The sequence below is a fragment of the Lithohypha guttulata genome (genome assembly GCF_036872675.1).
Source record: "Lithohypha guttulata strain CCFEE 5908 chromosome Unknown scaffold_3, whole genome shotgun sequence".
Lineage (NCBI taxonomy): Eukaryota > Fungi > Ascomycota > Eurotiomycetes > Chaetothyriales > Trichomeriaceae > Lithohypha > Lithohypha guttulata.
This window is the reverse complement of record NW_027042752.1, coordinates 3686924-3697903: the sequence shown is the minus strand read 5'-3', so window position 1 is coordinate 3697903 and position 10980 is coordinate 3686924. Positions and strand designations below refer to the sequence as shown.

The following is a 10980-nucleotide window of genomic DNA, read 5'->3' as shown; positions in this document are numbered from 1 at the left end:
TTATCAGACACTCCTTGATGCCTGCCCAGTCCTTGAGATGCCCGAGACTAACGACAACATCTTTCAGAAGATCTTGTGTTGGACCCTGCTTGTGTATAGCATGTTATACCTCAGCAATGCGAATGCAGTGTCGCCTCTCCCCTTGAGAGCTCGCAGCGAGCTGACGACAAAACTCTATCGGTTGCCGGAGCAGCCTTCAGAGCTTCACAAAAGATGCGTCTTTTGGATGTGGCATGTCGTGGTGCAATCATGGCGGGTACCAGCAGGAGGACTGGAAGAGCAAGGACGGGTGTTGAAGCAAGAACAGGAAGCCAGATTCCACAGATTGTACCAAAACGGACAGGCAAAGCAGGCGCTTCAGGACTTTTCGTGGTACGCTAAGGTGTGTGCTCGCGACCAAGCTTGTGGATAATTCCATCACATTGGTTCATAGAGGAAACTAATCTGGCTTGCTAGGAAAAATTGCCAGAACGGTGCAACAGCGATCTGCTCAAGCAGCTTGACGAGGCTCAGACGATCATTAACGACCATTGCCCCTCGTTCGTGTAGAATTTATGCTGGAAAGTCCGGTCGGCGTCAGCGGTTCTACTCTTTGCTAGACTAACATCGTAATAAAATGTTTGTGGTCTTAATGTCAGGCTCCCCGAGATCGTCACATTCCCACGGCCCTGGCAAGAACAAGAGGCATGAGCTGATGAGATTGAGCAATGGCTTTACTCAGCATGCCTTCCCGAGTACCAATGACTCAATCTGATCAGGGCTCGCCAGGACACTGTGGGCCTCAACCACTCCTCCGCGCTGCGGAAAGATAGTTCAGATCGTTATATTCTCTTCGTAAGACGCTTTGTACTGGAAGAACGGTTGCACTGACCTACTTTGATTTTGTTCCTCGCATCTTCGTACTGCGAAACATCTGTAAAGCATAGAGGCTGTCAAACTTCTTTGGAGATGTCGAATGAGTGTATTGGTAAGGACTATAAGGAAAGATTCAGGTTCAGATGAGATGAAACCGAGATGAAAGAACGATCAAGGACAGAAGAGCAGGCTTTCGGAAGAGGTATAGCTTCGTCTCCAGCAACTTCAGGTTGCTCCTTGTCCTTTTTCAAAAGTCGGATTATCGGAAGTGTGTTGCAGGTCAGCCCAATCGTAGCTGCCACTCTCCAAGGATACAGCTGAAGCCATAAAACTAGCTCATCGTCATCCACATGAATCAAGCTCATCGGACTCACTACTTGTTCGCTTTTAATCACGGGAGGTACAACCTCCATGAAGGTTCCATTTCAAGCTGCAGCACCGTGAATTCGTGCCAAAATTTACAGCATACACTCTTAAAACGTTTGACAAATCATGATTGTGCCACCTCGCGAATGCTAACACGATACCATGTCCCTTTGACTGATGTCCTCTCAATTAACTGTGCTTCCCTCGCGTTTCCTTCTCACTATACCAGACACAACGCCCGCGGTAGTAGGCGTGTGGCTGCAGCATATAGCAAGACAGGAGAATGACAAGGCTCATACTGATAAGATGTTGTGATGCTGATAGCTATAGGCTTTTCCTTCACCTAGCCATACGACGTTGAGACCTCATCAGACGGTAGGTATGCATGGTAGTATTGTGGGTTGAGTTTGTGCAGTAATGTTAGCATTACAAGTTATGACATTGAGTGAAGGTTAGGGACAACGGGAGTGAAGATGCAAGCAGGCGTGACTACAATACAGACGTACTTTAGGTGAGTGGATGCGTCGCTAAACACTACCTGACTAAATACATTAGGAAAAGCGGAGACTTGAAGTTTCTGGCTTGGGCAGTTGACAAAGCACATTTTCGCGTCTGCTGACGCAGGAGGTGTCGCTCAGGTACTAATGGGACTATTAGTATGTCAACTAAAAACACGAGCGAACCAGTGGATCTACACGGATCAGTCCTTCTCGACAGACAGTACTACGAAGAATTTTCGATGAGATGGCGATCGTGGCTGCTATTTATTGAGGTCTCGTACAGATGTAATCGTTGCGTCTCCGGCTCCTGACCTTCGTGTTGTGTCGACAGAATGCTTCGGGCGGGCAAAGAGACAAGATTGCGGTTGGCTGTTGTGCCAAAACGATGGTGAAACCATCAGTCAAGCTTCACTGGGTTTTGCAGGTAAAGTGTGATTACATTCTTGCGCGGCAACCGCAATCATGTGCTTGTACAGTCGGCATTCCTAAACTTCGTTTTGGTATTGTAACACCAGTCTTGTCATTGTCCGTCGTGATGTCGAGATCTGGGAAACAGTTCGTTGAGAAAATGACAAGAAGTTCCCCTATGCTGTTACAATTTATCCTGCGCGCAATAAAACAGCCATAAAATTGTCTTGTTGCCTGCAGTGTACAGCATAGTTCTCAGGGACTGCCGCAATATTCTTCCATTCGCCGACACAATCAGTAATCACTTCGTGGTGCAGTCGCAGGACTTCTGCTGTAGTCCACACCCTATGTTGGCCTCTGAGGAATGATGGACTCTATCACGGGTCTTTCATGATGAATGCATGTTGTCGTGGATGTGCGAGGTATACGACGGCAGGATCCGACCACGAAGCACCATTCGCTTATCATTGGGGCAAGTGAACATGATCGTGATGTCCGCTTACTACTCCGGCCACGGCGAAAGTTAGCCGAGCCCGGAGACGAGGGTCAAATGTGGAGGTTTCACGACAACGGCCAGATCTGAGCGGATGCTCTCACGTCTCCAGCGGGGCATGTTTGTAAAAAGTCTTCTCGGTCGCGAAATCAGGCACGGAATTTGTGTAGCAACATTTTCTTTTCACGTGCCGAGGTTTCGGTGAAATGAGCATTGAGGACTCTCTTGTCGCGCATGGTCTCGAAGTGACTGCGACGTGCAGCCACAGAAGACAGAGCTGGAAAATACCACCGTGCTTCTGTCACTCTGAAAAGCTTCTGAATGCTCAGCAAGGCACATCGAAAGTATAACACAAGCAAGCTGCGGGATGAAACAAGATTGACCAATCCACATTTCTGTGCGACATCGGTCGGATCTTAACTTCGGGAGACGGGATCCATAGCTGCACAGTAATTACACCACATGCTCGCGCTCACGAATTGGAAGAGCAGCTCGCTCTGAACTTCTCGCTTTGTCGGTGCGCGATGCTGCCGTCGTTACTTGTAGCTTAGGCAAAATAAAGTCCTAAACGTGGGGTGCTCATAGTTGACTGTATCTTCAGATGCTGTTCAGTTGTTGATATACTGGAAAGAAATTTTGATCGCGTCCTCGAATACGCAGCTATCCGACACAACAGCCGAGGAAGAACCCGTTGATCTTTTGTCTCTAGTGTCAGAGGGGTGGCAACGGTCGCTGGATCTGTGCTTTGATTTCAACTCCTGCTGGTCCATGTGTCCGTCCAGGTCCAGACAGCAATAGCTACGAGAAAGACTCGGCCATTCTCGGACACATGCTCATGTCTTTGCCTCGCAATAATCGAGTGGACACAAGAAGTAGTTGAAGTATGAGAAACGATGACACAGAGCAATTTAAGCGCCTCAGCCATAAGAGTGTGAAAAAGGCAGCGCCCGGTCAGAGTGCCAGCAGTACAACCTGAGCCAGGCATTCATCGACGAAATGTATTCGAAGCATCTTTTGGAAAGCCATGTATGTGATTGGCTGTCTTGGCCTTATCAGTGCCGACTGTGCGAATCTCAAACGCACGCTGATGGGGTCAAAGGGGAGTCTTCGGTCATGCTCTGCATGTTCATGCACAAGCAAGCTCTGAGAGGACGTTTAGACCTTAACGAGCAGCTAACAATGTGCTTATCCTAGAAAGCTGTACGACAATTGGTCGCGTTGCCATGCGACTCCGGCACACCAGAACAGCCTGCAGCTCGTCCAAACTTTGTCGTGAAGTAAGAAGTAGATCCCCAAGCACTCTTTTTTTGTGAGGTGGGAGTAAATGCGAAGAACAGCAGTAACAGCAGTAAAATCAATGACCTAACTCCACGTCGATCGGGCATCGCAGTCTTCGTGTTTCTTATTGCCTCGCCCTGATTCGTCCGACTGCTCTGTTCAGACCAACCCCACTTATCAATTTCTTTCTGTGCACAGAATCAGACACTTTCGATCGCGCTGGATGTGGCCATGAAAGCTTTGGAAGTTGCCTCAAGCTAACCAGTACTTTTTCTACCAGGCCACAAGAAAAAAAGATTGTTCGTTCCTTGATATTCCTCCCTCTATCTTCGCCACTGTACCGCACTCAATAGACAACTGTTATCAGCTGATAGACATTCTCGGCAACAGTAGAAACAGCTTGCCACACGATCCTTACATTCCATACTACCTGCCTGCAACGTCGCCAGTCGACGATAGAATGGGTCTGGTCGTGGAGGAACTCGCACAACTGAAGAAGAACGGCGAGGTCGAAGTATCAGAGGAGTACACTCCATACCAGCCCGAGAAGGGCTATGGCTGGGGAGGGGCTCTGCCCGTGAAGCAGGGTCTGTATGACCCCAGCCTCGAGAAGGATGCTTGTGGTGTGGGCTTTGCTGCGTATGTGGTATTCTTACTATCCACGAGCTCGACTGACGACTTTCTAGCAATATCAAAGGCAAGCCGAGCCACAAAATCGTCAGCGATGGTAAGTTGCTCTAGAGTGGCAAGCTCTATTCAGGCGGCTAACAGATTCGCTCAGCACGGAATCTACTATGCAACATGACACACAGAGGCGCCGTCGGTTCTGATGCACGAGACGGTGACGGCGCCGGTGTCATGACCTCGATCCCTCACAAATTCTTTGTCAAGAACTTTGCCCGCGAAGTCGGCATAGAGCTCCCTCCTCAAGGACAATATGCTGCTGGTAATCTGTTCTTCAAGCCCGATACTGAGATGTTGAAGTCTGCAACCACTACCTTCGAAGAGATTGCGAAAGAGCTAGGTTTGCGGACACTAGGATGGAGAGAGGTTCCTCGAGATTCTACTCTGCTAGGTCCAGCTGCACACTCCAGAGAACCAATCATACTGCAGCCTTTTGTCGTACTTCAATCCGCATATGGTGACGGCAACAAGCCACAGAACACAGATCCAGAGCAGTTTGATGAGCTGGAGTTCGAAAGACAGCTATACGTGCTGAGAAAGTCTGTTTCTCACGATGCACGATGGAAGCCATGGTTCTACGTTTGCTCCCTCAGCAACAGGAACATTGTCTACAAGGGTCAATTGGCTCCTGTTCAGGTCTACCAGTACTTCCACGATCTCGTATCCGTTGACTACGAGGCGCATTTCGCTCTGGTCCACTCTCGATTCTCGACAAACACTTTCCCCTCTTGGGACCGATCGCAGCCACTCAGATGGCTTGCTCACAACGGTGAAATTAACACACTACGAGGAAACAAGAACTGGCAAAGAGCAAGAGAAGGTGTACTGAAGTCTGATCTGTTTGGTGAGGAGCTCGAGAGACTCTTCCCTATTGTTGAGGACGGTGGATCTGATTCTGCAGCATTCGACAATGTGCTCGAAATGCTTGTTATGAATCGAGTTATGTCTTTGCCAGAAGCTGTCATGATGATGGTTCCTGAGGCATGGCAAGGCAATCAGGCAATGGATCCTGCGAAAAAGGCTTTCTACGAGTATGCTGCTTGCTTGATGGAGCCGTGGGACGGTCCTGCGCTGTTCACATTCGCAGATGGAAGATACTGCGGTGCGAACCTCGACCGAAATGGTCTCAGACCTTGCAGATACTATGTCACTGATGACGATCGTATCATTTGCGCCTCTGAGGTCGGTACAATTGCTATTGAGCCAGAGCGAATCATCCAAAAGGGCCGCTTGCAGCCTGGAAAAATGTTGCTGGTCGATACACAGGCTGGTCGCATCATCGATGACTCCGAGCTGAAGAACCAAGTCGCTACAAGACAAAACTTCCAGCAATGGCTCGACAAGCATCTTCTCAAGTTGCCCAAGGTGATCGAGGAGGTTGGCGAAAAGTCAGATCTGAAATGGGAGCTTACTGAACATACTATCCAGCAAGACCCTCTTCTACAGGCTTTCGGTTACACCTTTGAGCAGATCTCTCTCTTACTTGGTCCCATGGCTGCTGACTCCAAGGAAGCGCTTGGATCCATGGGCAACGACGCTCCTCTGGCATGTCTGGCACAGCAGCCACGACTCCTATATGAATACTTCCGACAGCTTTTCGCTCAAGTCACAAATCCACCCATCGATCCCATCCGTGAAGCCATTGTTATGTCATTGGAATGCTATGTCGGTCCACAGGGCAATTTGTTGGAAATGGATGCTTCTCAATGTGGTCGTCTGTTGATGCCATCTCCCATCCTGGAAATTGAGAGCTTCAACGCAATCAAGAACATGCACAAAGTTCACAAGGAGTGGACCGCGAAGACGATCGACATCACTTTCGATAAGAAGGACGGTGTCGATGGTTTCATGGAAGCTCTGGACAGCATCTGCGACGAAGCTACTGCTGCAATCGAAAGCGAGGATAGAATCATCATTCTCACAGATCGAGCGACATCAGCCGACAGGGTATCTGTTCCATCTCTACTTGCGACTGGTATGGTGCATCACCATTTGGTCAGAAACAAGTGGCGATCCAGAGTCGCTTTGGTTGTTGAGTCTGCCGAAGCTCGCGAGGTTCACCACATGTGTGTGCTCGTTGGCTATGGTGCTGATGCCATCAATCCATATCTTGCTATGGAATGCATTCTCAAGCTGAACCGTGAAGGTCTGATCAAGAAGAAGCTCAACGATCAGCAAATCATCGAGAACTACAAGGCCTCTTGCGATGGAGGTATTTTGAAGGTCATGAGCAAGATGGGTATCTCGACTCTGCAGTCCTACAAGGGTGCTCAAATTTTCGAAGCTCTTGGTGTTGACGACTCGGTCATTGATCGATGCTTCGCTGGTACAGCTACACGTATTCGAGGTATCACCTTCGAGCAGATCGCTCAAGATGCTTTCGCTATGCATGAGAAGGGCTTTCCGAACAGAACGATCAGACAAATTCCAGGCCTTGCTGAGTCAGGTGAATATCACTGGAGAGATGGTGGCGAACCTCACATCAACGACCCTACCAGCATGGCCAACATCCAGGACGCTGTTAGAACCAAGAACGACAAGTCTTACGAGGCTTACTCTCTTTCCGAGTACGAGTCGATCAAGAACTGCACACTTCGAGGTATGCTCGACTTTGACTTTGAGCAGCGAACCCCTGTACCTATTGATCAAGTCGAGCCATGGACTGAAATCGTCCGAAGATTCGTCACTGGTGCTATGTCTTATGGTTCGATCTCCATGGAGTCACACTCTACTTTGGCCGTGGCCATGAACAGACTTGGTGGCAAGTCCAATACTGGAGAAGGTGGCGAAGATCCAGAGCGTTCTCTCAAGATGGAGAACGGCGATTCTATGCGATCTGCTATCAAGCAAATTGCCTCAGGACGATTTGGTGTGACATCAAATTACTTGGCTGATTCTGATGAGCTGCAAATCAAGATGGCTCAAGGTGCTAAGCCTGGTGAAGGTGGTGAGCTTCCTGGTCACAAAGTATCCAAGTCAATTGCACGAACACGACACTCCACTCCTGGTGTCGGTTTGATTTCACCTCCACCTCACCACGACATCTATTCTATCGAAGATCTGAAGCAACTCATCTACGATTTGAAGTGCTCGAACCCTCGAGCTCGTGTCTCGGTCAAGCTTGTGTCTGAGGTAGGTGTCGGTATTGTGGCTGCTGGTGTCGCCAAAGCCAAGGCTGACCACATCCTGATCTCCGGTCACGATGGTGGAACTGGTGCCTCCCGCTGGACTGGTATCAAATATGCTGGCCTTCCCTTCGAGCTGGGCCTCGCAGAGACCCACCAGACGCTTGTGCTCAATGACCTTCGAGGCCGTGTCATTGTGCAGACTGATGGTCAACTGAGGACCGGAAGAGACGTCGCTATTGCCTGTTTACTTGGTGCAGAAGAGTGGGGGTTCGCTACAACACCTCTGATCGCCATGGGCTGCATTATGATGCGGAAATGCCACCTGAAGTAAGTGAAATACACCCCAAAACATCCCAGTTGATGTACTAACGATCACAGTACTTGCCCAGTGGGTATAGCGACTCAAGACCCCGACCTCAGAAAGAAGTTCAAGGGTACGCCCGAGCACGTTATTAACTTTTTCTATTATATTGCGAATGAACTGCGTGCAATCATGGCTAAGCTGGGCCTGAGAAGCGTCAACGAAATGGTCGGAAGAGCTGAGTTACTGAAGATGCGGGAGGACCTCCGTAACCCAAAAACTGCTAACATTGACTTGTCCCTGATCTTAACACCAGCTCACTCCATTCGACCAGGTGTTGCGACCTACAACGTCCGCAAGCAGGATCACAAGCTTCACACTCGACTTGACAATAAGCTCATTGCTGAATCAGAACTTGCTCTCGAGAAGGGCCTGCCATGCAGAATTGAGACCGATATCGTCAATACCGATCGAGCATTAGGTGCAACACTGTCCTACCACATCAGCAAGCGCAAGGGCGAGGCTGGCCTGCCAAAGGACACCATCCACACCAACGTCCGTGGCTCAGCCGGTCAATCCTTCGGTGCATTCCTGGCTCCTGGTGTTACCCTTGAGCTTGAAGGTGACGCCAACGACTATGTCGGAAAGGGTCTCTCTGGTGGTCGACTGATTGTCTACCCACCTCGAGCAGCGACATTCAAGGCTGAGGAGAACATCTTGATCGGTAATGTGTGCTTGTATGGAGCCACAATGGGTGACTGCTACTTCCGAGGTGTTGCGGCTGAACGTTTCGCTGTGCGAAACTCTGGCGCAAATGCCGTCGTTGAAGGTGTCGGTGATCATGGTTGCGAATATATGACTGGAGGACGTGTTATCATTCTTGGCACTACTGGTCGAAACTTCGCCGCTGGTATGTCTGGCGGTATTGCCTATGTCTTCGACAAGCACCAGGACTTCCACTCCAAGATCAACATGGAGATGGTTGAGGTCTCTGGTGTGGAAGACCCAGCTGAGATTGCCTTCCTCCGCGGCATGATTGAAGATCATCACCACTACACTGGATCTGAGCTAGCGGCCCGAATTCTGCTTGAATTCAACCGTGCCCTCCCACGCTTCGTGAAGGTCCTGCCAGTTGATTACAAGCGGGTCCTCGAAGAGAATGCCAAAGCTGCGGAGGACGCCAAGCGAGCCGAATATCCCCTTCCGATCCTTCCTGGCCAGGCTGTGCGAACACTCCACGAGGAGAATATCACCAAGACCAATGACAAGCATGACAAAGAGCAGAAGAAAGCTGACATGCTTGACATTGAAGAAGGTATCAACGGCGACGAGAAGAAGGCCAAACAAAAGTCTGCACTCGTCCTCGACAAAACACGAGGTTTCATGAAATACACCCGCAGAAGTGAGAAGTACCGACCAGCACAGACTCGTGTCAAGGACTGGGCTGAGCTTTCTTCTCGACTCAACGAAGATGAGCTAAAGTACCAATCGGCACGATGCATGGACTGTGGTGTACCATTCTGTCAGTCCGATACTGGATGCCCAATCTCCAATATCATTCCCAAATGGAACGAATTGGTGTTCCAGGGGCAATGGAAAGATGCTCTTAACCGATTGCTCATGACCAACAATTTCCCCGAGTTCACCGGCCGTGTCTGCCCAGCTCCATGCGAAGGTGCATGTGTTCTTGGAATTAACGAGGATCCTGTGGGTATCAAGTCAATCGAGTGCGCAATCATCGACAAAGGCTTCGAGATGGGCTGGATGGTGCCAGATCCACCCAAGTACAGAACTGGAAAGAAAGTGGCAGTTATTGGTTCTGGACCAGCAGGTATGGCTACTGCTGATCAGCTGAACCGAGCTGGTCATGAAGTTACTGTCTACGAGAAGTCCGATCGAGTGGGTGGACTTTTGATGTACGGTATTCCCAACATGAAGCTTGACAAGCGCATTGTACAACGAAGAGTCGACTTAATGGCTGCCGAAGGTGTTAAGTGGGTTACTGGCGTTCAGGTCGGACCTGGTGGCGACATCAACTTGGACAAGCTGCGACAGGAGAACGATGCTGTGGTTATCTCTACTGGTGCTCAAGTCGCCCGAGACCTGAAGATTAAGAACCGAGAATTCTCTGGCATTCACTTTGCTATGGAGTTCTTGCACGCCAACACCAAATCTCTGCTAGACTCTCAGCTGGAGGACGCCAAGTACATTTCTGCCAAAGACAAGCACGTTGTGGTCATTGGTGGTGGTGATACTGGTAACGACTGCATTGGTACGTCTCTGCGACATGGTGCCAAATCAGTCACCAACTTCGAATTGCTTCCACAACCACCACCAGAGAGAGCTCGCGATAACCCATGGCCACAGTGGCCAAGAATTTACAGAGTGGATTATGGTCACACAGAGGTCAAGCAACACTATGGCAAAGATCCTCGTGAGTACTGTGTCATGACCAAGGAATTCACTGGTGAAGATGGTCGAGTTACCGGTATCGAGACTGCTCGTGTCAACTGGACCAAGACGGCCTCAGGTGGATGGGATATGAAGCCTGTTGAGGGCTCCGAGCAATTGTTCCCAGCCGATCTTGTACTGCTTTCTATGGGTTTCTTGGGTCCAGATGATCGACTATTTGAAGGACAGGTCGAGCTTGATCCACGAAAGAACATCAAGACACCAAAGGGACAATATGACACTAATATCCCAGGTGTGTTTGCTGCTGGTGATTGCCGACGTGGCCAGTCGCTTATTGTATGGGGCATCAACGAAGGTCGACAATGTGCAAGACAAGTCGACAGCTACCTGATTGGAGAGGGTTCGCTCTTGCCAGTCACTGGTGGCATTATCCGACGCAACCACATGGATGCTGTGCCCAAGAGCAAGCCAAAGGCCCAGATGAATGGCGACATGGCTCATGCTTCGGAAGGTGTAGGAAAGGTTGATACAGCTGCATCTTCATCATAAAGATCT

The 10980-nt window shown here is 49.7% G+C and overlaps 1 protein-coding gene across 1 annotated transcript; it reads left to right on the top strand.

The window, feature by feature from the left end:
* Positions 1-4360: 4360 nt before the first annotated feature.
* Positions 4361-10974, top strand: GLT1 (glutamate synthase [NADH]; the record flags this gene model as incomplete). Its single annotated transcript, XM_064899482.1, has 4 exons — positions 4361-4539; positions 4587-4627; positions 4682-8039; positions 8091-10974. 4 exons carry the CDS (start codon positions 4361-4363, stop codon positions 10972-10974), a joined length of 6462 nt encoding a protein of 2153 aa, XP_064755439.1.
* Positions 10975-10980: the final 6 nt, after the last annotated feature.